The 26,312-nt window shown below is 60.0% G+C and overlaps 1 protein-coding gene across 4 annotated transcripts; it reads right to left on the bottom strand.

Moving 5' to 3' along the window:
* Positions 1 to 650: 650 nt before the first annotated feature.
* Positions 651 to 25,866, bottom strand: Pip5k1c (phosphatidylinositol-4-phosphate 5-kinase type 1 gamma). Of its 4 annotated transcripts, none has more exons than XM_040739081.1 (19): positions 25,676 to 25,866; positions 15,027 to 15,058; positions 14,311 to 14,403; positions 13,842 to 13,972; positions 13,184 to 13,301; positions 12,301 to 12,453; positions 10,374 to 10,673; positions 8,969 to 9,174; positions 8,151 to 8,234; positions 7,853 to 7,901; positions 7,350 to 7,434; positions 6,997 to 7,158; positions 6,638 to 6,770; positions 6,502 to 6,534; positions 6,066 to 6,167; positions 5,211 to 5,337; positions 4,402 to 4,479; positions 3,161 to 3,238; positions 651 to 2,869 (listed from the first exon to the last, which is right to left on the bottom strand). In XM_040739081.1, exons 1-19 carry the CDS (start codon positions 25,767 to 25,769, stop codon positions 2,867 to 2,869), a joined length of 2,061 nt encoding a protein of 686 aa, XP_040595015.1. In that variant the 5' UTR covers positions 25,770 to 25,866; the 3' UTR covers positions 651 to 2,866. The 4 variants fall into 4 exon arrangements, with proteins under 4 accessions (XP_040595015.1, XP_040595014.1, XP_040595016.1 ...); XM_040739080.1 differs by having other exon boundaries at positions 6,632 to 6,770; positions 25,676 to 25,865; XM_040739082.1 differs by lacking the exon at positions 4,402 to 4,479 and having other exon boundaries at positions 6,632 to 6,770; positions 25,676 to 25,864.
* Between the last annotated feature and the right edge of the window lie 446 nt (positions 25,867 to 26,312).

The following is a 26,312-nucleotide window of genomic DNA, read 5'->3' as shown; positions in this document are numbered from 1 at the left end:
GGAGGCGGAGCCGAAGCCGAGGCCAGATTGACAGCCGTGGATTTCAGGGCTCGTCCGGCTGCCAGCAAAGGGCGGGAACAGGAGCTGCGTTGCGCAGAGTTTAGGAGCGGGAAGACGCGGAGCCTTGATGGATGGGGCCTAGGACTCCAGACAGACAGATGCGGAGCCGAGGGCAGGACAAGGAACCCAGAAACTGCGGTTGGGGCGGTGCTCCGCCCGGAAGGAGGACCCGGAGGGCGTGGCTAAATCGGGTGGGGCCTGTGTTAGTCTCAAAACTGAAATCCCGAAGCTCGGGGGCCCCACGGAGGCCTTTGGGTTCGAAGCCGACTCGGGAACGTGGCGGGCTCGCGCCAATAAAACCCAGCTCTGCAGGACGAGATTGTTCGCGGACTTCCAGATACCGGTCTGGGGCTTATTCTCGGTCACTACGTGCCCGAGCTGTAGATAATCGATAGGGAAACTGAGGCTTGAGGAAGGGAAGTCGTCTGGATGCTCGCCCTGTTTCCAGTTGGGACGCATTGCTTGGGAGCCCAACAGCCCCGGGAGGGTTTGGAGCGGGGAGTCGAGCCTCGTGCTGTCCACCCACAGGCACCGAGTGCATCACACCCAACCCCAGACTGCGGCTCACGCTGAAGGCATCAGAAGCGAGCTGTTTAATACCCGATTTATTAGAGATTTTAACTGAAAAATAAGGGCTGTTGTGGGAACCTGGGCTGCGTACAGAGCACTGCAGGGACAGGGCCCCCTGGCTGGCTGGTGCAGAGGGACACCATGCTTGGATTGTCACACACCAGACCGCAGGGGCTGAGGACCCGGGACTCCCTCGCCCTGATGAGTAAGACACACGAGGTTTTGAACTTTTCCGAATGGATTCAGCAATAAAAACAGAACTGGGGTGAAGGTGTGCGATGCGATTTTAACCACCGGAGAGGAGGTGGGGACGGAGGACTGCGGAGACAGTACCATGCCAAGGGACCCCACGGGGAGGGCATATTGCACTGAGGTTGCTGTGGGGCTGAACAGGGGACTCGCTGGGATGGCCAGGGCAGGACAGAGCGGACCGGGGACACCTCAGGCTTGGAGGTGCCTCTGACCCTTACAGTACAGTTCACACCGTCCACGGTGGGGCGATAGCGGCCGTTGGAGAGAACAGGGTGGGGGTACAGGATGGGGAATCACAAATATTTACAGATTCTTTTTTGAGAGGGTCTCTTGTAGCCCAGGCTGGCTTCCGACTGGATATCTAGACAAGTATGACCTTGACCTCCTCCTGTCTCCACCTTCCAACCGCTGGAATGACAGATGTTTCACCCCATCTGGCTTGTGAGTGCTAGGATGGAAGCCGGCGCTCAGGCTGCTGGGTGAGCTTTACCCACCCAACAGTAGCGCTAGCTCTGCGATTTTTTCCTTTACAGAGATTCACTCTGTAGCTCAGCCTAACCTGGAACTTGCCCGAGTCCTCCTGCTTTAAAGTGTTGGGATGACACACGACACAGTGCCTTCCTGGAGGGGTCTATGCAAGACTGAACACTGACTCTGCAGCCCCTGAATCAACTCGGTCAGCAGCTCAGCACACGGGGTCACTTGCCAGCCCCCAAACAGACAAGGCAGACCTCTGCAGGGGGCTCTGAGACTTAACACAAACAGGGCCTGTGGTGAGGTCTGGGGCAGGCATCTGTCAACACACCAGCTAGGGTCTGCTCCCAGTCATGCCCCTGGTCCCATGATGTTAACGGGAGCCTGCAGGAAGGGCTTCATCATGGCCCTCACTGCCTCTGCAGCCTGCTGTGGCCCCTGTAAGTCCCTGAAGATGCAACCCAGGGGCCCATGGGGCTGACCCGAAGGCTGTGTACCGGGAGTGCAGCCTGGCTTTCAGGCTGCACTTGTCGAGAACACCGAGGGTAGACAGGGACACGATGGGACTGTACCCAACACACTCCTTCCCAGGAGTCCCACACGGGTGGGGAGGAGTCTGCCCAGCGGAAGGGACAGCTCCCTCTCCCCAGAGTCCCAGTGCGGTTGGCTCTGGCGGTTCATCTTCAGCTAGGGTGTTTGAGGGCCCAGCTGTCACTCTGCAGCCTGGAGCCTGGCCTCACTCTTCTCCAGCAGGGTCTGCTCTGAAGGGGAGTTCCCTGGACGTGGCGAGAAACCACGGCTCCAACTCAGGGCTTCCCAGGCATGGGAGGCAGACTGGATGGCTGCTCCGTCTGCGCCAGGTGTGATTGTAACCGCAGGACACACGTGCTTGGGGACATCCTTCTGGTGGTGGTAAGAAGATGCAGAAAGTACACAGGGCACGGCTATTCCTGGCAGTCTGCTTGGGTCCCAAACCTGAGGTGACGGAGGGGCTCTGCTGAGGCAGCGACAGGGGCCTCATCCAACTCAGGAGCACAGATCTGGATGGCACGTGGAGGCTCCAGGGCATGTCCCCTCTGCAGGCCGCCATGAGAGAGGCCTGCAGAGAGTGGGCTGCTGGGCAGGTCCCCAAAGTAGGAGGACATGTAGACCCTGATCCGTCAGGGCCAGTGGCGGCAGCCTCATCCTGGGTTTTCTGTGTCTTTGTCTTTGTCCTAAAAAATCACTCCTGTGCTCCCTCTCCGTGCAAAAAAGGACCCAAAATAAATACAGGATCGGGCACTCCGAATGCTGCCGGCCCAACAGGCATGGGTAGCGGCAGATGGTGGCCCAAGCGATCCTGGGGACAGGCCTGGCCGGTGGCATCCGTCGATGGGGAGGGAGAGGATGAGGTCGGGCCAGGGCCTTTGGGGTGATGTTACTGAGCTCTGGGCCCCAGTGAGGGGCATCGCCTCCAGGAGGTTACTGGGGTGGCAGGACACTGGGCTCCAGATTGGGGACTGCATAGAAGTTACTGCAAAGAACAGAGGGGCAGGTGAGGGAGGGCAGTGCCCCGATGCAACCCCAGCCGCCCGCGAAGCCTCCAGGTGCAGCCTCTGGGCTGCAAATGTGGGTGGCATGGTTTCCCTGAGCCATCTGGCTGGCACACCTGGAGAAGCCTGTGCCTAGAGCAGGGGGGTAGGAGTCGAAGCAAGAAGAGCCAGAATTGAGGAGTCAAGGGGAGGAGGGGCTGGAGAAAGGGGCGGGGCCGCCAGGGGAGGGGGAGGAACTCCGGCCTGTCCTCCCACCCTGCCTGGGGACTTACGGTGTCGCTCTCGCCGTCGGAGGCGGGCCGCGTGCTATAGTGAAGCGGGGAGTACACCCAGCTCCTCTCGTCGGTGGGCTGCGCAGCGCGTGCGGGAGGGGTGCAGAAGAGCAGGGGGCGAGGAGCAGACAGGCAGAAGGAAGAGACAGAGAGTAAAAGAGGGGGACCCCAACCCTGGGGAGCAGCTGCAACCCCGGTTCCCTCGAAGAGGGGCACCTGTCCCCCAACCCTTGGCCCTGGGGAAGCAGCGGTGGCAGCAGAAGCCGTTAGTGAAGCCGGGGAGCAGGCGGGATGGGGGACGGGGTCTCCTCCTCTCCGTGTGTACCCCATCTGTCGCCCGCTCTGGTCAGACCCCTGGTCGCTGGGTACCGCACAGGCTCGGCCGAGCACTGTGGGTTCAGGGACAGGACATGGCCACGGCACCAACTCCACTGAAGCTGAGCGAGCCTCGGGGCTCCGCGGGACCAGAGCCGCAGCCAGCCTGGGCTGCCACCCCTCCTGTTGCTGGGCTGCCTTCCAAGGGGAAAGCAGAAGTCCTGGGTGGGACCAGTGACACAGACTAGAAGCAAGGGGCCACAGCCATGTGGCCCTGTCCCCGGGAGTGGTGTCCCAGCACAGGAGGGCCTCAGGCAGCAAGGCTGGTGGATAAAGGCTGCGGGCGGGCGTCCACCAGACCTCCCTGCTGTGCACCCTCTAGCAGTCCCTGGATCAACCAAATCCTCAAACTTCCTGTCTCCACCTCTCTACCCTGGGGTGACAGGTGTGTCACGGCTGAGCTCTGTTTGTACTCTGCCAATGCTGTGCATCTCTGGGCATGTCACTCAGCCAATCTGGGCCTGGCACTCATTGTTGATAATGGGGACAGCGGGCTAGCTACAAGGTCCATGCTGTAGCCCAGTCACGTGCCAGGAGCTGACCTAGTTGTGGCAGGGGAATATGAGGCCGTGGATGCCTTATGGCCTGAGCCTCGGTTTCTCCTGTATGCTACAGAGGGAGCGGCAGGACCAAGATGGCTAGAAGCATCTAGCCTGGTGAGACAGGTGGGCGGGGTCTTTCGGACCCCACTACAGACACAGGGACAGCTGCTGTGGCCGCGTCTGGCCCCGGTGCGTCCAGTCAGGTTGGGGCTCAGCTGACCTCCACTAGGCTGTGATTTTCCACAGTCATTTGAGGAGAGATGGGGTGTGGGGTGCTGTGTTCCGGGAGCCCATCTCCGCGTGTGACGGTCTGAGGTCACTTACAGTGCCTGTGAGGCTCGGTGTCGCGGCCCGCAGTTGGTGACGACGGGGAGAGAAAAGCCAGTATCTCCCGTGTGCGAACTGGCCACACCGCGGGCCGGGCGGGAGGAAGGAAGAGAGGAGAGGGCAGAGGATGAGGCGGGAACCAGGCAGGGACAGGCGGGTGGCCGAGCAGGGTGGGCGCAAGCGACCGAAGCTGGATGTGTATGCGGGGCGCGGGGCGGGGCTGAGGGCCCCAGTAGGCCAGAGCCTCATCCAGGGAGCAGCTCTGGGCGCTGCTGGGCCAAAACCAGCAGACGGGCACCCTCAGCCCAGCACGGATGGGGTGACCGCAGGTGGGGTGCGGGCCTCAGTGGATAAGTTAGCTGGGATGCAGTGAGGGCCTCAGGTAGGTGTGGGGACAAGAGGTGACACTGGATTAGGCCCAGCTGACCCCAAGGGCTGCTGTGGCCCTGACCTCTTTATAGGGGAGACCCGTACTGGGCCCGCAGCGCCGGTAATATTTCTCCCTAGGGTGGAATGACTCAGCCTTGTCCACGAGGAGCCAAGCCCCCCCCACAGAGCAGACAGCATGGGGCCTGTCACTCACTGGGGCCCCAGGCCCCACCATCACGAACAGAACCTACCCCCAGAAGGATGAGGAATTCCCATGGGTCCCCAGCTTGCCTAAGACACAGGGCCTCGTCTCTGCTCAGGTCTCCCCACAGCCAGGAAGGCGCAGCGCCCCTGCCACCCAGGGCAATGACACGAGACAGAAGCAGGTGTGACCGTCCACAGGCGCCTTGGGGGCTGGGAGGCTTAGGGGAACTTACAAAATAGATGTCTGTGGAAGGGGCGTCCTCCTCATCCGAGGCCTGGCTGGCCGGCTCTGAGGCCTGGCTGGCAGAGTCTACTTCCACAGTGGCTGCAGCCGACGCCCCCGACAGGGGGACCTCCACTCTGGGGACACAGGACAGTGATGGGGTCCTAGATGGTTCCTTGCACAGCCCGCTCTCCCAACACTAACTGGGTCTACCAGCTCCCTCTCCATCTCGGGGAACACTACTACTTTGGTTTTGGGTCTAGCCTGTAGCCATCTGAGCTGCCCAGTTTTGTCAACAAGACACAAGTAGAGTCGTCCTTGAAGAGGGACCATGAATGAGGAAAATGCCTTGTCTGCAAGTCTGTGGGGTATTTTCTTTCTTTTATTGACTTATATATTTATTTTAAGACAGTCTTTCTACCCAGCCCAGCTGTCCTGGAACCTGCTCTGTAGAGCAGGCAGGCCTGGAACTCTGAGATCCTCCTGTGTCTAAAGCTGTTCTTGGGGGCATTTTCTTGATTTATTTCTGTGGGAAAGGGATGTAGGAAAGCAGGCCGAGGTTCCCAGGTAGCAGTGTGAGCTGAGGTGAGCCCTGTCCTCTCAGGCAGCTTCTATCCATGGTGGCCATCACAGTGACAGAAGCCCTAACCAAGACACCACCCTGCCTCAGCCCCCCTGCTGGGTGACAAGGTGTGCATACACTTCCGTCACAAACAGCCTGGTGACCCCTCTGTCTGATGAGCAGCCAGGCCTGAGCGGGCCATCTTCCGTGGCAACGGTGATAAGCCACACATGTCCCTAGGTACAGCCTGGCCTGGTGAAAACCCAGGTAAAGTCACCTTCCCTGAACAGGGAAGGCACTCACCCTGCACCCTGCTCCTTGGGGACCACGATCCCCACGTCACACACTGGCTCCACCTGTACTGTGATCTTCTGCAGGTCCTCCGCGTGGGGCTCCTCCCGGGACCTGCAGGGCATGGCCCAGCCTCAGTTTCCTCCCTGGCCCCAGAGCTGCCTGTAATTCCTGGTCCCGGGGTCCTAGCCTGGGGCTCTGAGGGAGCAGGCACAGCCTGGGTCCTGCTGTGCATGGGGGATGGGTTATTCACAGCACAAGAGGTGGCCAGCGGCCTCCACGCTGGGGAGCTGGGTCCTGCTGGGTGTCTGGACCTGAGATGCAGGAGGGTCGGAAGGTTCTGGAAGCCGGCCAGGCCTGCTGTGTCTGTGGGGTGAAGCCTGGAGCTCAATGCCAAACGCTGCTGCCCTTGAAGGTGGATGGGGACACGGGGAAAGAGGGGGCTCACCGGCCATCCTGGCCTGAAGACTGCGTGCGCCGCCTGTGGGGAGGCACAGAGGGGTGTGTGCCGGCTGTCAGGGCTGTGCTGACACAGGGCTGTGCCCGCCTGCTCCCGCGCCTGCTCCCGCCCCACCCACCTGTACCGGGGCTGCTCTGACGTCTCGGAAGGGGAGCGCTCTGGGATGGAGAGGGAGGTGGAGGACAGGGTGGTGGCAATGGAGGCTGTGGTGGCTTCTTCAAAGGACGGCGGGGTGCAGGGCAGGAGGTCGGGCCGGCCTGCAGGGAGCAGCGAGCCTTAGCGACCTCAGGAGCTGGCCTTCTCACCCGCCTCCCAGATTCTCCCATCAGCCACCTGTCCACAGGAGCCCTGCTGCCCTCCCCACCACCTCACGCTGCCCCAGGGCGCCCCAGGGTCTTCGCACAATGTCATCCCCGGCCCACGTGTCCAGGTCCCTTCAAGGTCTGGTTTCCTGGGTGCCCAGACCCCAGGCAGGCAGGTCACCTTCATCTTCCAGCGTGGGGTAGCTGCGGGCCCCTCGAAGGTCATACTGTGCGTCTTCTCTCTCACTGGGGATCTGGCTCGCTGAGAAAGCGGCTGTGGGCCCCAGGGGTTTGACAGCCAACAGGGCGCCACGCCCTTTCTTGGACGGAGAGGACTTCAGGGCTGCAGGGGGAGGAGGCAGGGGCTCGGTGGGTGCTGTGGTAGCCTCAGATCCCATGCTGCCTGGAGGGGACGTCTCCCCTCACGGTGGGCCCGCCCCCAGACACCTTGCTGTCAGGTGGGACTGCCAGGCTGCCCCCAAACCCAGGTGGGGACTCTCTGGCCCTGCGTCCCCTCCCACAGCGGCCGCTCACAGGAGCTCTTCCGGAAGACCGTGCTACTCATGAACTTGAAGAAGCGCTCCGCATAGAAGCTGGGCCGGTGGACTGAGACAGTGTCCTAGGAAGGCACAGAGGGGTAGGGACGGGTCACCAGAGCATATGCCCACCAGCATTTTATTTGCAGACACAGGGTCACTATGCAGCCCGAGCTGACCTCTAACCCCTGGGGGCTCCCACCTGCACCCTCTGACGGCCCTTAGCGGGCCTCCTCTCCTGGAGCCTGGAATCCACAGGCTCTTGAATACACGTAGGGGTCAGAGGCAGGGGCTGGGGGAGCGAGGCCCCAGCAGTTTGTCACATAAAGAAACCCTTCCATCACTCCCTTGGAAACCAGCCCAAAGCCCAGCTGTCCCAGCTGTGGGACACCTGTATGTCCCCTGCCCCTCTTGGCCTGGGCAGTCTGAGCTGCTCGGTGGTGGGCAGGTACACGCAGTGAATGAATGAATGAACAAATGAGTGAATGCAAATGACCTCACCCCATCGTGGACGAGGGCCTTCCAGGTATGTTCTAGCTTCTTGATGAACCTGGGGGCAGACAGAAGCACCCAGAAGGTCAGCCCACTGATCCAGCACGGGCATGAGGCAGGGCGGGGAGGGGCGTGGCCAGGACGGGCGAGGTCACCAGGATGGCCTGAAGGTTCTGGGTAGACACCAGGGTTGCATGGGATGAGGTCAAGGGAGGGTGGGCGTGTGGGCGTGACCAAGCAGCCTGAGTGGACGTGGTCGGGTAGGGAGAGGTGAGTGTGGCTAATGTTTTGGGCGTGGTCTGTGTACCTGTAGGACTGCAGAATGTCAATGATTCCGATGTGCAGCAACAGCCGCTCCCCGCGCCCATTTACAGCCGGGATCCCACCCATCCTGTGGAGAGAGACTCGTATCAGCTGAACACAGGAAGGCCGGGTCCACAAGTCTGGGACCTCTGCCCGGGGGGAGTAGGTGGCTGAAGGCTAAGCAGACACAACAATCTCCATGCACGCATGTGCACTGCACCCAGGGCACGGCTGCCGCGCGTCCTAAGCTGCTAACCACCCCACAGCAGCTGCACAAGGCCCAGCCCAGGTAGTGGTGCCCCGCAGCTCGCTCACTCCACACGGCGCACGGGCTCACACGGGCTCACCTGGTTCCCGAGGGGCCCCGCACAGACCCTACAAAAGCCAAGGTGGTTTGAGCAGGACGGCCTCACAGGGCCTCTGCTCTCTTCTCCCTCCACGGGGACAGAGCTGAGGCCAACAGTCCTCAGGAGTCACTGGCCTCACCCCAAGGCTGTGACTGAGGTCGCCCTCCCAACACTAGAGACTCTGTACCCATAGTTGGAGCTCTGAGGGGTGGTACGCCTGTCTTTCAGGGCCGTGGGGTAGTAGATGAAGAAGGGAGGGTCAGGTTGTCCCCACAGGGCCACGACAAAGCCACTGCCCGTCTGTTATTAGACGGGTCTCACTAGGCAGCCCTGACTGACCCAGCTCCACTCCCCTGGGGCCGGGCCGTAGCTGGGAAGGAGCTTGCAGGCTAGGAGCACAGGAGAACAGCCATGAGCCGGGGGGTGGGGGTGGGGGTGGGGGGGCACAGCCGAGGACCCCCGTCACCCCACGTACGTGTCATCCGTCTCGATGGCTTCCCCGCGGGCAGCACCACCCTGGATGGACTCCATGGCTGTGGAGTACAGGGCCTTCTGAGCCACGGGTCGCTTCTCATCCGCCGTGCTGCGGGCACCTTCGGCCTGGCGCTCTCGCTCCTGTTGGTCGATGTTGTGCACGCCCAGCAGGAGGCTGTAGTCCATGATCTTGAAGCTTTCTAGAACCTGGCGCCAGGGACAGGTCAGGGGACAGGTGACCCAGCTGCCGACCCAAACCTAATGGGGACCCGCTGCACACTGGACACGGGTATCTAAGCGCCTTCTGGACAGACCTGAAGGTCTGGGGTTCTGGAAGGACCAGATCTGTCACTACTCGCAGATCTAGGGCTCAGATCGGGGGGCACTCAGTCCTCCTGGGGTCTCCCACGGCTGGAAGCCTTAGAGCTATGGACGGTGACTTCAACAGGACAGTGCTGATGACGAATGTGGCCTTCACAGTCTCCACAAGACACAGGGGTTCAGGGACTGCACCTAGGTAGGCCTTGTGAGCACACCTTTAATCCCACGTGAGATGGAGGCAGGTGGATTTCTGTGAGTTTGAGTCCAGCCTTGTCTACATAGCAAATTTCAGGGCAGCCTGGGCTACATAGTGAGACCCTGCCTCAAAAAACAAAGATGTAAACAAACAAAAGGTGCAGCCTTTAATCCCAGCACTCAGGAGGCAGAGGCAGGTGGATCTCTGTGAGTTCGAGGCCAGCCTGGTCTACAGAGCGAGTTCCAGGACAGTCAGAGTTATACAGAGGAACCCTGTCTCAAAAAAACACAATTAGCCGGGCGTTGGTGGCGCACGCCTTTAATCCCAGCACTCGGGAGGCAGAGGCAGGCGGATCTCTGTGAGTTCGAGACCAGCCTGGACTACCAAGCAAGTTCCAGGACAGCCTCCAAAGCCACAGAGAACCCCTGTCTTGAAAAACCAAAAAGAAAAAAGAAAAAAACCCCACAATTATTTTGCCTTATTTTTCAGAAAAGGTTTCATGTAGCCCAGGCTGGACCTCAAACTCACTATGTAGCTGAGTCTGACCCTCCTGAGTAAAGCCTGTGCCACCACACTTGATTTCTGTGCCACTGGAATGGAACCCAGGGCCAAGCATGTTGCGCAGGGGCCCTACCCACTGTGCCCTGTTCCCTGCTAAGTGCCCGTTTCTTAGTGTGTGAAGCTGGGGACAGAGGCCAGCCCTATGCTACCTAAGCGCTAACCACTGATAAACCCTCAGCCCTGTCTTCATTTTTAAGAGGGTCTGTTTAGCCTCCACAGGCTTTCACTAACTCACTAGCCTGGGCGATCCTCCTGCCTGCCTCAGCCCCCGGTGCTGGACCAGAGTCACCAAAGCAAACGCAGCTCCAGCGTGAGGACGCACGCTTACCAGGCAGTCGCGCTGCAGTGTCTTGACCAGGGCGCCGAAGGTGTCGGCGTCCAGCAGCAGCCCCTCGGGCATGTCCTGCATGAAATCCAGGTCCTTGTAGGTGGGCAGGCTCTTTTCCTTCTCCTTCTTGCTCGCCCTGCGCTTGTACGTGGAGCCCTTGAGGTCGAACTTGAGATGCATCTTGACGACCCGGGGCAGCACGTTGTTCATGACCACCACGCGGATGTTCTTACCGCCAGACTGCACACAGTACAGCCCGTAGAACTTGGGCAGCAGCGTGCGTGGGTTCTGGTTGAGGTTCTACAGGGCAAGGGAGCGAGGGGCCGTCAGATGGCTGGGCCTCAGCCTCAGCCCCGGGTATCTGAGGAGCAGGGGTCATGCGCCACGATCTCCCAACTGCCCACTTGCCATGCTCCCAGGTGGGGGGCTCTAGGTGGGGCCACCCACCCTGACCATGTCCATAGGCCCTCCCCCACTGGGGGTTCTAGGCGGGCCCCACCCTGACCTCACTCCCAGGCCTCTCATCGAGCTTTGAGACAGGGTTTCTATGTGTAGTCCCGCCTGTCCTGGAACCCACAGACACACTTTGCTGGCTGAGTGTTGGGATTAAAGGCGTGCACCACCACCATCCGGCTCTCCTCCAGTTTGAAATTTTTTTTCCGAGACAGGGTTTCTCTGTATTGTTTTGGCGGCTGTCCTGGAACTCGCTCTGTAGACTAGGCTGGCCTCGAACTCACAGAGATCCACCTGCCTCTGCCTCCCGAGTGCTGGGATTAAAGGTGTGTGCCACCAACACCCGGCCCAGTTTGAATTTTTATGTACATGAGTGTGCATGCATGTTGTGTGTGCCTGGGGTCCACAAAGGCCACCCGTGGCTATGAGCTGCCACGTGGATGCTAAGAACTGAGACCCTGCCCTCCTGCAAGAGAAGCTGGTGCCCTTGACACCGGGGCCACCTCTCTCATCCCCATCACCTCTTTTTTGCTGATTTCTTGATTCTCACTGTGGTCCTGGCTAGCCTGCACTCACTTGTAGTCCAGGCTGGCTTTTAGCTAAGAGGTCTGCCTGCCTCTGCCTCCTGTTCCTGAGAGGTGGGATTAGAGGTGTGGGTACTTTTTGAGACAGATCCCACCCTACAGTCATCCTGTCTCAGTCTCCATGGCAGGGTGACCGTCTGCATTGGATCCGTGCACTAGCACGCACGTGGAGGTCAGGGGCCTTTTCCCCGAGCTGCCCGCGGCCCCTGATCCTGCACAGTCTCCCAAGGCTCTTAAGGTCAGAGCTCCCACCCTGTCCCATCTTAGGGACAACACAGTGGCTGGATCAAGATCAGAACGCGTGGGGTCCCACTCTGAGTATCATTCGTAAGAAAGATGCCCCAGAGGAGAAACTGAGTCAAAGTCTCTGCTGGTGGGCTACTCAGGGTGGTTACAATCAGGCCTGTGAAGTCACTAATGAGGTGCCTGACCTGGGCTGAGAGTCTGGGGAGTCTGGGGTGAGGGGAAAAGGGGGAGCCAGCCCCTGACCCTGGTAGCGCCTTTTATGAGGGGCCTTCTCATTTGTTCCCCTGACTGAGTGTCCCCAGAGAGAGAGAGAGACAGACAGACAGACAGACAGAGACAGGGACAGAGAGACAGAGGGGGCGGACAGAGGGAGACAGACAGAGACAGAGAAAGACAGAGAGACAGAAAGGGACAGACAGAGACAGAGAGAGAGACAGAGAGAGACAGAGAGACAGAAAGGGACAGACAGAGACAGAGAGGGACAGACAGAGACAGAGAGGGACAGAGAGTGGGAGACACTGCTGTGGGCCTGAAGTATGCATAGCAGACTGGGAGCGGGGAGACACCCACATCCGTCTCCCTGCTTGGAGCCTGCAGAGACGGTTCTGGAAGGTCCCGCACCACCCATGCCCACACGCACGCACCATGTAGTAGCCGGGTAGCAGCTTCTGCAGGAATTCGGCCTCCTTGTGCATGACGGTCTTGATGATAAACTCGTCGTCGCTGGTGACGTAGAAGACAGAGCCGCTGGCACCAGGGTTGGACAGCTCGATGAGCGGCTCATTGCACAGCGAGTACTGGAGGGCGGGGCGGGAGGCGTGAGCAGCTGGGGGCTTGGTGTCCCGTGTGACTTCGTACGTAGTCCCCCCTGGCCATTACACAGCCGGGCCATCCGTCTGTCCTTCCTCCACCCACTGCCATGAGCCCCCAGTGTCCTGGGAAGGCAGGGACGCCCACACCTGGCAGCATTCCCCTCCCCACACAGCTGCCCCAGAGTGTCGTGGTGCGGGACACACGAGAATCCAGAGCCGCCCTGTGCCCCTGTCCAATGTACACATCTTCCCAAGTTCACGTCCTGCAAGGTCCCTCAACCAGGGCTGGGCTGCCCGGCCTGAAGCCCCGGCGGCTCCAGATGAACCCACCCGCTCCAGGAGACCAGCTCAACAGGAGCCGGCAAACAGGGACCACAAAAGGCACATGGGGCAGACAGACCGCCATGGGGCAGACAGACCGCCATGGGGACAGACAGACCGCCATGAGGACAGACAGACCGCCATGGGGACAGACAGACCGCCATGGGGACAGACAGACCGCCATGGGGACAGACAGACCGCCATGAGGAGGCCCATGGGTGGTGCTGGAGCTCAGGAGAGGGTGAGGCTGTGAGGAGGTATTTTCTTTCTTTCCTTTTCTTTTTTTTTTTTTTTTAGGAGGTATTTTCTAAAAGGGCTGCGGGACACCCAGAGGAGCTGCACGCAGCAGCTGTTGTCCGGCAGCAGCCTTGGTGACGCTAACTGATAGGCTTACCAAGTAATCGTCTGGCCGGATGCCGAAGAGCTCCCGGAAGTAACGGAAGGCAACAGGTGCGTAGGTCTTGAAGCGGAAATCCTGGAAGTGGTGGGCAGGGGTGAGGTTGCTCCCTTCACTGCAGAGGAGGATGCGGGGACGGTTGTGAGGGTGGTGGCTTTTTGTGGAGCCTCTGCCCATTCATCCCACACACAACCCAATGACCGACTTGGGGCCCCTGCTTAGAGAGGGCGTGGTTACTGGACAGACCCTTCTTCCCTCCCTCCATGTGCTCAGATGGAGGTCAAAGGCCAACCCCCTGAGATGCAGAACCCAGAGGTCACCGATTTGGCTATGAAGTCCCTGCCTGCCCCACACTAAGGTGACAGATGCCCACCAGGCCTGGCTTGAGTGGTTTTGGGACCAAAACACTGAAAGGCACACCCAGATGACAGCCATGTCACCCCCAGCTCCTCCTGCAGTCAGAACAAGGCAGGGCAGGCCAGCCTCCCTTGCAGCTATGGTCATGTGACCACCCCTGGCCAATGAGTGCAAGCAGGGCAGCCGCCACGTGTGCCTCCTTCCCACTGCTAGAGTGCAGATGCCAAGGAGCGCAGCTGGCTCTCGAGGAGACCTCCTGCCCGGCCACCGGAGGGCAGCGTGGCGGGCCAGGGCATACCTGGGGAAGAAGATACTCTCTACCACATAGAAGTCCTGCATGAGCACGTCCCGCTCCGGCTTAGAGCTGAGGTTGCCCACTGTGTACCCGATCCCCAGCTGGATGGCGCCCTTCAATGTGGACGAGGTGGTCTGCGGAGAGGGCCGACGGCGTCAGGACCCTCGAGGTCTGTGCAGCACCCCCCTCCCCAGTGTGCTACAGCAAGACCCAAGCACCATCCAACCTACAGCCCCCGCACTGCAGGGCCCCACCACGCTACAAGGGTCCGCCAGTACAGGAAGTGGATTTGTGGGTACGGGCTCAGAGGGGCAGCTGCTTCTCACGGGGATGGGCGGGTTTTCTTTGGGAGTCACACAATGTTCCAGGATGGGCCAGCAGGGACAGTTTTGTATCTCTGATGGCTGCACACTGTGTGCTGACTATGTCACTCAACTGTGTGTATGGCAGCAGTCCCCTTCCCCCCAGCTACCTTCTTATATGTGGTCTCTCCAGATGCATCCACGCCTCGATGGCCCAGCTTCTTCCCATGGCCAGGGCCAGGCTGCCCTGTCACCAAAGGGGCCTGGGGAGCAAAAGCAGGTTAGGAATGCTGCCAAAGGCCCTGCGAGTGCAGAAGAAGGGGGCTTGGGAGGCAGGTGTCTGGAGCTGTGGGGACAGAGGCCAAGTCTGCAGTTCTAGGCACCTGCCACTAGGGGGTGCACTGCTCCCAAGCAACCAGATGGCTGCCCCCCCCCCCCCACCCACTCCCAAAGTTCTGCGTCTCTGGGTGTCCCTCCCATCTGAAGACTTGAGGGAAAACCATCTACAGTCATGGGGACAAGGTCCTCAATTCCTCACCATGGACTCAGGACTCTCAGGCCCAGAAGCAGGTGGGATCCCATCAGGGCCCCAGCCTCTTACAGTATGGATAATGGGAACACACACACACACACACACACACACACTCACACTCACACATACACACTCACTCACACACTCACACATACTCTCACACACGCACACTCACACACACATACACACTCACACACTCTCACACACATACACACACACTCACACACACTCTCACACACATACTCACACACACACACTACTGCTCTCCCTGTCCACAGAAGTGCTGTGCACAGTTGGAGGACACGCATCGGATGCTCAGGCCCTGCCTCCTCGGAGAGGCGGGTTGGGACTCACCTCTGCAAGGACTGCTTTCTTCTGGGTCATACCTGCAGAGGGAGGGCACGTTTAGCATGTGTCTTCCGTGTTTCAGCTTGCGGCACACATGGAGGACAGAGGCCCAGGGTGCCTCCCTCAATTGCTCTCCACCTTGGTTTGCTTTTTTTTTTTTTTTTTTTTTTTGTTCGAGACAGGGTTTCTCTGTGGCTTTGGAGGCTGTCCTGGAACTCACTTTGTAGACCAGGCTGGCCTCGAACTCACAGAGATCCGCCTGCCTCTGCCTCCCGAGTGCTGGGATTAAAGGCTGTGCCACCACCGCCCGGCTGGTTTGCTTTGTTTGTTTGAGACAGGGTTTCTCTGTGTAGCTCTGGCTGTCCTGGAACTCACTCTGTAGACCAGGCTGGCCTCTTGGCTTTTGAGATGGGGTCTCTCACTGAACCTGGCACTCACCATTACACTGCGTGGTCTCTCAGGGGCTCGTCAGCCCCCCTGTCTCCATTTCCCCAAGGCACCCAGCTTTTACCTATGTGCTAGGGATTCAAACTTGCTCCCCCAGCTTGCACAGTAAGCCTTTACCACCAAGCCTGCCCTGGTCCATGAGGGGTGTCTGGTGTGTATGTGTGTCTGTGTGTCATTGTGTATGTATGTGTGTCTAGTGTGTGTATGTGTGTGTCTGTGTGTCATTGTGTATGTATATGTGTGTCTGTGTGTGTGTGTCATTGTGTATGTATGTGTGTGTCTGGTGTGTGTGTGTCTGTGTGTGTGTCTCTTTCTCTCTACCCCAGACTCCCTGGGGTCCCTGAGAGATGGGGACGAGGTGACTGTGCTATGTGTGTTTCACAGCCAGGGTTGTGTGGACTGCAGAGCTGGTAAAGAAGGCACCAGGGACTTGGAGGCTGTGGGGTCCTAGAGTGGGTGGAGGCCACGGGACTCACAGGAGGCGCTGGAGGCTGGCCCATGCTTGCCTTGGTGTCTCTACAGAGGGACACTCTGTGGTCTCGAGTCTGGGGCACAGACAGTGTTCACAGCATGGAGCTGCTGGGGCCACAGACCACAGTCGCTGGGTGAAGAAGGCGGGGGTGGGGGTTGGGGGGGTGAGGGGTGGGTTTGGATTGGTGGTGATTCTGCCTCCTAGAACCCAGTGTCACTGCAGGGTCCTGGGAGACAAGGAGGCTGCGAGGCAAGGGATGCAAGCACCAGATACTTGGCACAGCTGGGTTCAGGGAAAACACCCTGACCCCGACCCTGACTGGGACTGGGGACCACGGGCAGCCCCATGCGGTTGAGAATGGGTAGCCATCAGCCGGTCACCTGGAAGCCAGTGGAAGGTTCTACAAGCTGATCTGGCATTTGCCTTGATAGTGGAGCAATGTGTGGATTCGGCAGGGGGCCCAGAGAGGAGGAAGGAGGAGAGGTGGGGGGGGGGCTGGGTGAACCAAGGCAGAATAGAATGTTCTGGAACTTGTAGGAGGCCCCTGGGGTTGCAAGCGAGAACTCAGCAGCTCCCAGGGTTATAGATGACATTCCGAAGTCCCAAATCCCAGCCCCTCCCACAGCCACGCTGAGACCCCAGTGTGACCCATGGGTGCTCTGATCTCACTTGAGGTCTTACCTGTCTCCCCTCCTGCCTGGAACGTGGGAGCCAAGACAGACCCTGGGGACACGGTTGGGAGGGGGACAGCGTCCGTCACTCCAAGGCCCTGCCTTCTCCTCCCAGCTAATTATCTTCTGAGCGAACAGCCCCGTTTTCCAGGAAATTATGTTTAAAAATAGTCAGGGGGGAGGGAGGCAGGGGCAGCAGCTGGCTGCGGGTGTGGTGCGTGAGTCCCGGTCAGCCCACGTGTGCCCGCAGCCCCCAGGCAGGTGCGTGACTCCTCCTATGTGGGGTCATGCAATGACCCCTTGACCTTCAGGCCACCGTCTGCTCCCCCAATGCTGTGTTACCCCTGGTAAGTCTACAAATCTCCCTGGGCAGGTTGGGAGCTGTGACCCACCCCTGAGGGTGTCACCCCGGCCACACCCTCCATTTCTGAAGACGAGGCTGTGCCCATCACCTACAGACTCCTCACCAGGTGTCTCCTGGCCAGCCATCCTCGGCCTCACCAGTTCTGAGGACCCCGTCTGCTTCCGCTCGGCAGCGTCTGCAGATTGACTGTGGGATGCACCCCAGTTCTCTGCCCCCACACACTGTGTGCTGTGACGCTGAGGCAGGGAACACGGAAACTGGGGCCATCCCAGCTGCAGATCCCAATGACACCAACACAGGACAAACAGAGAGACCCAGAGTACAGGAAGGAAGGAAGGAAGGAAGGAAGGGGCTGAAACGCACAGAAACAGAAACTGCAGCCAGGGAGATCCCTGACCCCTGACCCAGCCTTCGCTGCTCAGAGCGGGGACTGGACAGGTCAGGGGGAAGCATGGCTGGGGGAGGAGTCAGCCCACAGGTTGGGTCCCGCCACGCGCTTCCTGTCCAGACGCCTCCCCGCTTCCCTGCCCCATCCTGCTGCCCTCGGCACGGCTGTGCCCCTCAGCCAGATTCCGACAAAGCTTGCCTGTGACTGAGAAAGACCCTCAGACAGTCCTCACGCGCAGCTGCTAAGGGCCTGGTGGCTGACAGCGCCACGCCACACTACACGTGACCTGCTGTGGCCCTGGGAAGAGCATGTCAGAGAAAGAGACGCCTGAAAGCTGGCACGAGGTGCTGGCACCACTCACGCACAGGAGCTGCTCCAACTAACCACGACCACGAGACCCACAAAAGAGCAGCAACCCCAGGCACAGCGACAGGGCTGCCGGCACAAGTCATGCAGGGCTCCGTCGTGCAGGCCGCCAGAACAGCAGCCGGCCACACTCAGACGCGGGGCTGTGCCGCGACCTGGAGGAGGACCGCGGCCCCGCGGGATTCCTGCCCTGTTCATCCACACAATGGAGTACTACACAGCCAAGAACAGGAACAACCCTGAGGTCTCGTGCTCAGAGAGACTCAGACAAGCCAGCCACAGAGTGGACACCGACAGGACACGCCCAGGAGAGGAGACCACAGGGAGAGAAGTGTTTGTGGGCCACGGGCTGCCTTAGGGCAGTAAAGCTTCCTTTGAGAGACCCGTGTTGAGGAAAAGGTAGATTTGCGGGCTGCACAGCCAGGGAACACTCAACACCATGCAGGCTACACCATAAGAAAGTGATGCCTACAGTTTACCAATTGGGGCTCAAAAGCCCCAAGTTGAAGCCCAGAAGCGAGTGCCGTGGCTGTGAGCACTCCGCGGCCGCCTAGCCTCATGGGACCTGCAGAGCCCAGCTGCCACAGAGCTGCAGCCCTGACCTCCAAGTCGCCAGGGTCAGGACACTGTGTCCAGACTTTGCAGCCAAACCTTTCGCAGAGAACCGCCCGCCAACTTCCCTCAGCAGCGGCACACCTTGCTCTCGGCACGCTGTCCCTCAGTGTATGAGGCACAGGCCAGTGGTTCTCTGAGGAGAGACAGCTCAGCTTCCTGAGAAACAGGCAGGCCAGAAGGCCGAGGCCACAGCCGAATCAGGAGTCTGACCACGTGCAGCTGGGAAAACCGTGGACACTCAGTGCGCCAGCGCGGTTTAACGGTCTCTGCGACAGCCATTTTAGGGGACTTTACAGACTTCAGAGTAATCTTATCCTACAGGAAGAGCCACCTGACCCAGAGAAGGTCTACGAGGGAGGGACGGGGCCATGCCGCTCAGAGACACTGCAGGGCACCCACAAGGCCCTGGCCGCGAACCCACAACAGCAGACACAGAAAATAAAAGGAGAGATGGTGAGGCAGACGGAGAAGGAGAAAGAGTATCTCAGGCAAGGAAGTGATCAGAACTGACATCCACCTTTCCAAGACTCCAGAGGCTGAGGCAGGGGGACAGTGGTGAGTTGGGTGTCACCATGGCAACGGTGGCTGCTGAGGTGGTGGGCCAAATCTGTCATCTCTGCACAGGGAGGTAGAGGCAGGAGGCCCAGAACTCATCTACTTGGCTACTGTTCAGGATCAGAAGGGTCATCCTTGGTTACATGGTGACCTTAGGCCAGCCTGGGCCACATGAGACTTTCTCTCATACAAGAAAAGCTGTAGTGTCTCCTGTGGGCGACCATCTTTCCCTGGTGAGCAAGTCACCACAGTCCTGGTATGTCCTGTCACCCACACACTGAGAGACTGGGCCCTGGGAGCTGCTGTGGAGCAGGAAGGGTCCAGGGTCCCAAAGAAAGAAAATTCACCAAACCCTGCAGGAGCCACCACCTGGGTCCTGGTGCAGTGGCTTTCCCGCTAATCTATCCCACACTGAAGACACCACTGACGCCAGGCACTGTGCCCCACGCCCACCCAGGAGACTGAGGCAGGGGGTGACACGTCTCAGGCTAGCCTGGGCTACAGAGCAAGATGGTATCTACTGTGGTGTGTGGCAAGAAGAGGAAGTTAAGACGTCTCACTGTGTAGACCAAGCTGGCCTTGAACCCACAGAGATGCCTCTACCTCTGTCCCCCAATGCTGGGCTGGGGCAGTGCTGGGCAAGCGCCCCGTCTCCCTCAGATCGCACCTGAGGGCTGGCGGAGGCTGGGGACCCTGCGGTAATGGCCTCACGGTGGCAATGGGGAGCTGAGCGTTGAGGCCTGGAAGCCAGACGGCACCTGTGTCGCGGGATGGGTAGAGGCACAGGACAAGGGTCTGCTGCTGCCAGTCCCCAGAGTGATTATCCGGGTAATCATAACCTCCGGGGGCCCGAGCCTTCACACCAGGGCGCTCTGCTTCTGGCTTAGGAAGAACACATGCTGAACGCGCCCTGTCCCGGGTGCCTGCTGCTCAGCTCGTCATGTGCGGTCCCCGTCACTGCCCCAGCCAGCGGCTCGTCCAGGCGCCTTGGCTCAGCTGACACCACTGCTGTTGCTCAGCTCTCAGGGACGGCCTTCCTGCCCAGCTGCCTCTCAATACCCTCAGAGTGAACCGAGGCCGTGCTCACAGCCCCCTCCCGGCTGAGCCTACGGGTTATCTCAGGACACTCGCAGGTGCTGGACCATTTGAGGATTAAATAAAAACCCTCTGCAGAGGGGACCAACTCCACCCAAAGATGACGCTGACTCACAGGCCATTTAGGGTACAGCTCACCCAGCATGTACAACATCCAGGCCCCCCACTCCACAGAGGGTGTGGCAGCCCCGCCTGTCACTCTGCTCTCGAGAGGCTGAGACGGGATGGCCCCAGGGGCTGACACGGGATGTCCTCTATGCACTTCACCTTGGTTTTAGAGAGGGTTTCTCACTGAGCTGGAGCTGGACTCACCAGTGGGCGAGGACAGGGAGTTTGAGGCCACCCTGGGTTACCTGATGAGGACTCTGTGTAAAACACAGAGAAGATACACAGCGACAGGAGAGCCAAGAGACCAGGGAGACAGCTCAGGGGGGGAAGGGGCCAAGCTGCAGAGTCTGAGTTCCATACCCAGACCACATGGTAGAGAGAGAAAAGAGATACCTGCGAGCTGACCTCTGACCTCAGCACCCATGGGGCAGCACATACGGTAAGTACATGGATAATATTAAAATTAAAATCCGTGACTGTAGGTGGAGCTGGTCACGGGAAGCCACCTGCAGCAGCAGGGAGGAAGGAGGCCGTGGCGGCCGTGGGTCAGCCTGACCGTCCTCAGTTGGACACAGTTTCTCAGTGACTCAGCAAATCCACCTCCAGCAGCCAGCAATGGGAAGTGAAAAGCTTGGTCCACCCAGACCCTTGTGCACACGCTCCCTGTGGGCTCCAACAACAGCCATGGCGGGGGAGTGATGGACATCGGCCCACGTGGGGCACCAGCGTGGCTTATTTATCCCCAGAAGGAGCATTACTCAGCTGTGAACAGGAGCAACGCTCTGATGCCCAGTGTGGAGGGCAGACTCCGGGCTGCTTTCCTCTCTCTCCCTGGGCGGCTCCTGCTTCCTGTCTACCGCCAGAGTTGACCTACAGTTTGTCTTGTGTGGTGGGACCAGGGCTGTGGGGTCCCAGTGTCCACCCGGGGTTACCATACCCCTGCTCTGAGGGTCCCCCATGGCCCCCAGAACAGCTGCTGAGCTGTCTGAGGGGAGGGAGTGTGGCCCAGGCCCTCCAGGCCTGCAGGCCGCATGCCTGTCCCCACCAGGACATGTGGCCAGCTGGTTGTGTCCCCCACAGGCAGGAGTCCTGGTCATCGTTCCTGCTGTCTCCAGCCTGGGCTTCAAGACACCCCCCACTCCCTCCCAAAAAAATGGGGCGGGAGCTCAGTGGGCAGGGCGCTCTCCCAGCATGCATCTGGCTCTGTGCTCCGTCCTCAGCATCAGGTAAACAAGGTGAGGTGGTCTGTCACCCCAGAACTGCAAGTTTAAGATGATCACTCTCTGGGGGGCTGGAGAGATGGCTCAGAGGTTAAGAGCACTGGCTGCTCTTCCAGAGTCCTGAGTTCAATTCCCAGCAACCACATGGTGGCTTACAGCCATCTGTAATGAGATCTGGCGCCCTCTTCTGTTGTGCAGACATATAGAACACTGTATACATAATAAATGTAAAAAGAAATCATTCTCTGCTAAATAGTGAGTTTGAGGCTAGCCTGGGCTACGTCAAACAAAAACAAAAACAAAACACAAGGAGGGAACTGAGAAGAGTAAGAAACTGGGTTAAAACATCAGAATAGAAAATTTCTATTCATGATGTCAAACTGGGAACAGACAGACTTGATAACAGAAAATTAAAACTTGCTGGTAGTCAGTAGCTGCCAAAAGAGCAATGTAATGCACCCTGGCGTCACAGAAGAAAGAGAAGGGTCCACAATATACAAAGAGCTCCTGCAGACCAACAAAGTGTCACACAACTGGAAGCGGAAAAGATGCAGTTTCCAGAAAACGAGGCCACAGTTGTGACTGGCGCAGGACCCAGAGGCAGGCGTATCTGAGGTGAGCCAGGAAAATGGCCAGTGAGGGTGACTGGACCACTGTGGCAAACCCTCCAGACAAAACACAAAACCAGCTCATGGGGTTAGGCTGGGTGGCCACGGCTGGGCCCCTGCACGCACCCAGCCCACGAGCCCTCCTCACCGCAGGCCCGGCTCTCTGAGCTGGGTTAACAACCATGTGCTGAACCCCCGGGACCCCAGCACCCTCAGGACCAGGCTAGTGGCCAGATCCAAAGCTTGCTCAGCCCGCATGCCGAGCCTCGCCTCCACGCTGTGCCCTGCCGCTGCAGGCTGGGGATTGCATGCGCCCTGCATCCCACTCCCCTGCACCGACACGGATGGACACACAGCCACCAGGTACAGGGGTGCCGCTTGCCCCAACACCACAAGAGCAGGAACCCAGCAACTGACTGCTGGTCCACGCAAGCCCACCCGAGCCCTCGACCGTCTTTGTACTCCTGTGCACCCACCACACTGCTCTCAAAGGACGCAGCTGCCATGACCAACGCTGGTGTGGCCACAATGGAGCCCAGGTTGCCAAATCCCGGACCCCAGACCTGCAGCTCAGGCAGCTCGGAGCTCTGGGCCAGCTGGTCCCAAATCCTCTGGGGCCCTGTGTCCTCCTATATGCAAGAGTTCCAGGCCAGTCCCAGCCATTGGAGGCCCAGCGAGGACCCTGGTCACCACTGCAGCCCCAGTCAACCTGGCACAAAGTGCGCTCCTCAAGACAGGTCAGTACTGGGCCAGCAAGGTGGCTCGTGGTGAGGGAGCTTGCTGCCAAGCCTGACGACCAACAAGGTAGGAGGAGAGGACTCACTGCTGCGAGCACGTAGCCCAGGCTGGCCTTCATTCCTGACCCTCCGGCCTCCGCCTCCCTAGTGCTGGGATGACAGGTGAGCTCCTCCACACCTGGTTTATGCGGCGCTGCAGAGGAACCGGCGGCTCTGCTCACCAGTGCCTTCCTGGGCAGCTGCTTCTCCTTCAGGTCCTGCCTTGATGGACTGCCTGCCCCTCTCTACCTGCTTCCAGAGTCTCAGCAGACTCTTCCCGGGATCTCTACCTGCTTCCAGAGTCTCAGCAGACTCTTCCCGGGATCTCTACCTGCTTCCAGAGTCTCAGCAGACTCTTCCCAGGAAGCCCTGGGATCTGTGCAGCCAGCAGCCCCAACTGCGGCTGCTGGGCCCTGCAACTGCACAGGGAGGGAGGCAGCCTGTGGGGAGATGAGCATGCTCACATGCTGACAAAACTTTATCGACAAAAGCTAGCATGGGGGCCGCAACTAGTCCAGTCCGGGCCCCTGGCCTCATCCTGGCCCTGTGACATCAGCATGCTGATCCCAGCAGCCTAATCAAGGAAGGGCCCCAGAGTCTCTCTCCATCAGGCGGATGGAGGCAGCAGCCATCCAACTGCAGGACCTCACAGGACACCTAGGGCCAGAGCTGACTGAACCTTTTGTCTCCAAGGTCATCAATCCCCATCCTGACGTCAAGGTCGGCCCCTTCCCGCCACACCTGGCAGCCGCAGTGACCTGTTGAATGCCGCCACCCTGTCCTGGTGCTGTGCTGCCAAGGGGCAGGGGGAGCACTGAGTGAGGGGCGGGGCGGGGAGGCGGTCTGGGCAGGGCTGTGGGCAGGGGGAGGGCATTGAGCCAGTTTCTGTGGGGCTTCTTCTGGACCCACGAAGCTGGACCGGGTGGAGGCGGAGCGTGGGAGAGCCTCGGGCAGACTCGGGTGATTTTAGAAGCAATGCTGACATAATCCACCGCCTGTTTAGAGGGGGATGAGGCAGTGGCAGGTTGGGAAGGATGAAGTTTAGGAACAGGCTCACGCCACAGCCCAGGCAGGTCACCAGCCTAGGTGTCCTAAGTACTCAGCCTTCCCCAGCCATTCCACGTGCCCACAAACCACACAGGGCCCCGGCAGCCACAGGGAGAGGTGAGGCAGGCCAGTTTGGGGCCAGACCTCTGCAGCAAGGAGTCCTTAATATAACTGGGTTCTAAACAGCACAGAGATAGCAACATCCCACCAGATTGACGGAAATTACTAGAGCAGATAGCAGGCTGGCTGGCCAGGCAACAGGGGAGGCAGGCACCGGGGCACCCAGCCTTTCCAGGAAGAACACTGGGACGCCCACGTGTTCACGCACTTCATAGACAGAAGCCACCAGAACGGTCACAGCACAGGGCTGTGGTACTTGTGCAGGCAGGTATGCAGTTGGTGATCAATAAATGCTAACACAACCAGCAACACCGACTCCTTTAGGGAGGTCAGGGTGCAGTGCTCCCCGCCTTACAGCTGAACCGGAGGGAGGGACCCACACACAGCTGCCACGGGATTCTGTGTGGATGATTAACTGAACAGAACTCCAGGCGGGGAGAAGGGCTTCCAGGAGGACAGCCCGAGGGTCTGGAGTCAGGTGTGTTCAGAGTTCAGTGACAGACTGGTCGAAGCTCCAGCCAGCTCATCAGTCCCCGGGCAGGATGACCAAGGCTCCGTGGGGAGGAATGTCTGTCCTGAGGGTACCGCACCGACCTCAAGGTGGACGGAGAGGAAGGGAGAGGAAGGGACCCTGCGGTCCCCGCGCAGCTCCTGGCAAGGGACACCAGGTGCCGGCGGGGAAGGGGGGGGGCAGGTTCCCTGCCACCAGGTTCCAGATGGCACAGAGGAAGGTGTGGAGAGCCTGGCTTTCTGGCTCCTCCCCCACCGCTGGTGTCCAATAAGGGCAGCTGAGAAGACCCTTGGATGGCGTGGGGCCACAGGGCCCTAACTGCAGCGGTCAGCCCTGGGATACGGCTGGAGGAGCCTCGGGCTCCGTGAACCCTGCAAGTTCCCATGACCTCGATGGGGAAGAGAGCGCTCGGTTCTCTCAGCTGTGCATACGGCCCCGCCTGCCGAGTGCACACCCGGAGAGGCTGCTCGTGACAGAAAGGGGACTCAGGAAGCTGGGTGGCAGACAGGGCCCAGGGAGCAGAGTCGGGGAGCTTGGGGGTTGACAGGACATTGGCTCACACAGCCGGAATGGAGAAATCGTCTCAACATCATTCCTTTGCTCCCCACCCGTTTTTGAGAGAGGGAAACTGAGGCCCACAAACGGGTGACTGGTGGTGTGTAGCAGGGAGGCACCAGAAGGTGACACTTGCAACATTGACAGCCCAGCATGGTGGGCCCAGTAAGGGGTCGCACGGAGGACATTCTCGCCCTTCCTAGCCTGGCTGGGCCCGCAGGTGGGGTCCCCTCTCTAGAATAGGGTGCCCCAGCGTCCCACGCACTGTGGAGAAAACACTCTGCACACACCCGAAGACGTGGGTGCGCTTGGTCTGTCTCCATCACCTGCAGCAAGAGGGCTCCCCCAAACGGGTCGGTCCCCTTTACCTCCCAACCCGAGGACCCCCAGGCTCGCTACCGCATGCATCTAAACGGGACTCGCACCCTCCACAGGCCGCCAAGAAAAAGAGCCGCACCCACGCCCGCCTGCGAATCGACCGTGCTGCCCGAGGACCCTGAAAGGGGCAGAGCGCTGAGAGCCCGGTACTCCCGGGCGGGGCAGTACAGCCTCCCCGGCCTGAGCGCCGACTCCCCCCGCACACGGGGTGGGAGGGCGCGCGCACCCCCGCGCCGCGCGTGCGAATGGCACAGCCTGCGGGCCGCAGCGCCGCGCAGAGCGGGCGGGCGGGCGAGACCACTGCGCCGCGGCGGGGGGGCCGGGCGAGCCCATCGCGCCCACGGGGGTGCCGGACTCACCTGCCTCCGCCCCGCTCTCGGAAGACCAGGCCGCCTCCGCCGTCACGGCCCCCGCTTCGGCGCTCTCCGCCTCGTCCGGCACCTCCAGCTCCATGGCCAAGCGCTCCGGCGGCGGCGGCGGGCCCGAGGATGCACCCGAGCTCGGCCGCCGCCGCTGAACAACAAGCGCCGCCGGCACCACAGGGCGGAGGGAGGGGCGCCGGCGCGGGGGCGGGGTCTGGGCGGGGCCTTGGCGTTGACGCGGACAGCCTAGCCAATCAGAAACAGGGACGGGGCTTAGAGCCGAGCCCACTCGGCAGAGTCGCGAGCGCCCTCAGGCGTCCGGAGCCGGAAGGACTCGTGTTCACGTGCAATTCCGAGGGCAGAAGGAGAAACGTCAGTGGGCGGGATCTGACCAATCAGAGATCAGGGGCGAGGCTAAGACGAAGTACGACTCACTAGCGCTCCCAAGTGTCCATAGAAGGAAGAACAGGGGGCTGGAGAGACGGCTCAGAGGTTAAGAGCACTGGCTGCTCTTCCAGAGGTCCTGAGTTTAATTCCCAGCAACCATATGGTGGCTCACAACCATCTGTAATGAGATCTGCTGTCCTCTTCTGATATGCAGGCAGAACACTGAATACATAATAAGTAAATCTTT

This window comes from Mesocricetus auratus, unplaced genomic scaffold (genome assembly GCF_017639785.1).
Source record: "Mesocricetus auratus isolate SY011 unplaced genomic scaffold, BCM_Maur_2.0 Super-Scaffold_100676, whole genome shotgun sequence".
In the NCBI taxonomy this organism is placed as follows: domain Eukaryota; kingdom Metazoa; phylum Chordata; class Mammalia; order Rodentia; family Cricetidae; genus Mesocricetus; species Mesocricetus auratus.
This window is presented reverse-complemented; position numbering and strand designations above follow the sequence as displayed.

Bases quoted from the DNA above. Each gene is read 5' to 3' on its own strand.
- Pip5k1c (XM_040739080.1), bottom strand. From the start codon at position 25,769: ATGGAGCTGGAGGTGCCGGACGAGGCGGAGAGCGCCGAAGCGGGGGCC. The intron at 15,059-25,675 runs GTGAGTCCGGCA...CTCCCTCTGCAG, and splicing joins CGAGAGCGGGGCGGAGGCAG to GTATGACCCAGAAGAAAGCA. The intron at 13,302-13,841 runs GTATGCCCTGGC...CCTCCTCTGCAG, and splicing joins GAGAGTATCTTCTTCCCCAG to TGAAGGGAGCAACCTCACCC.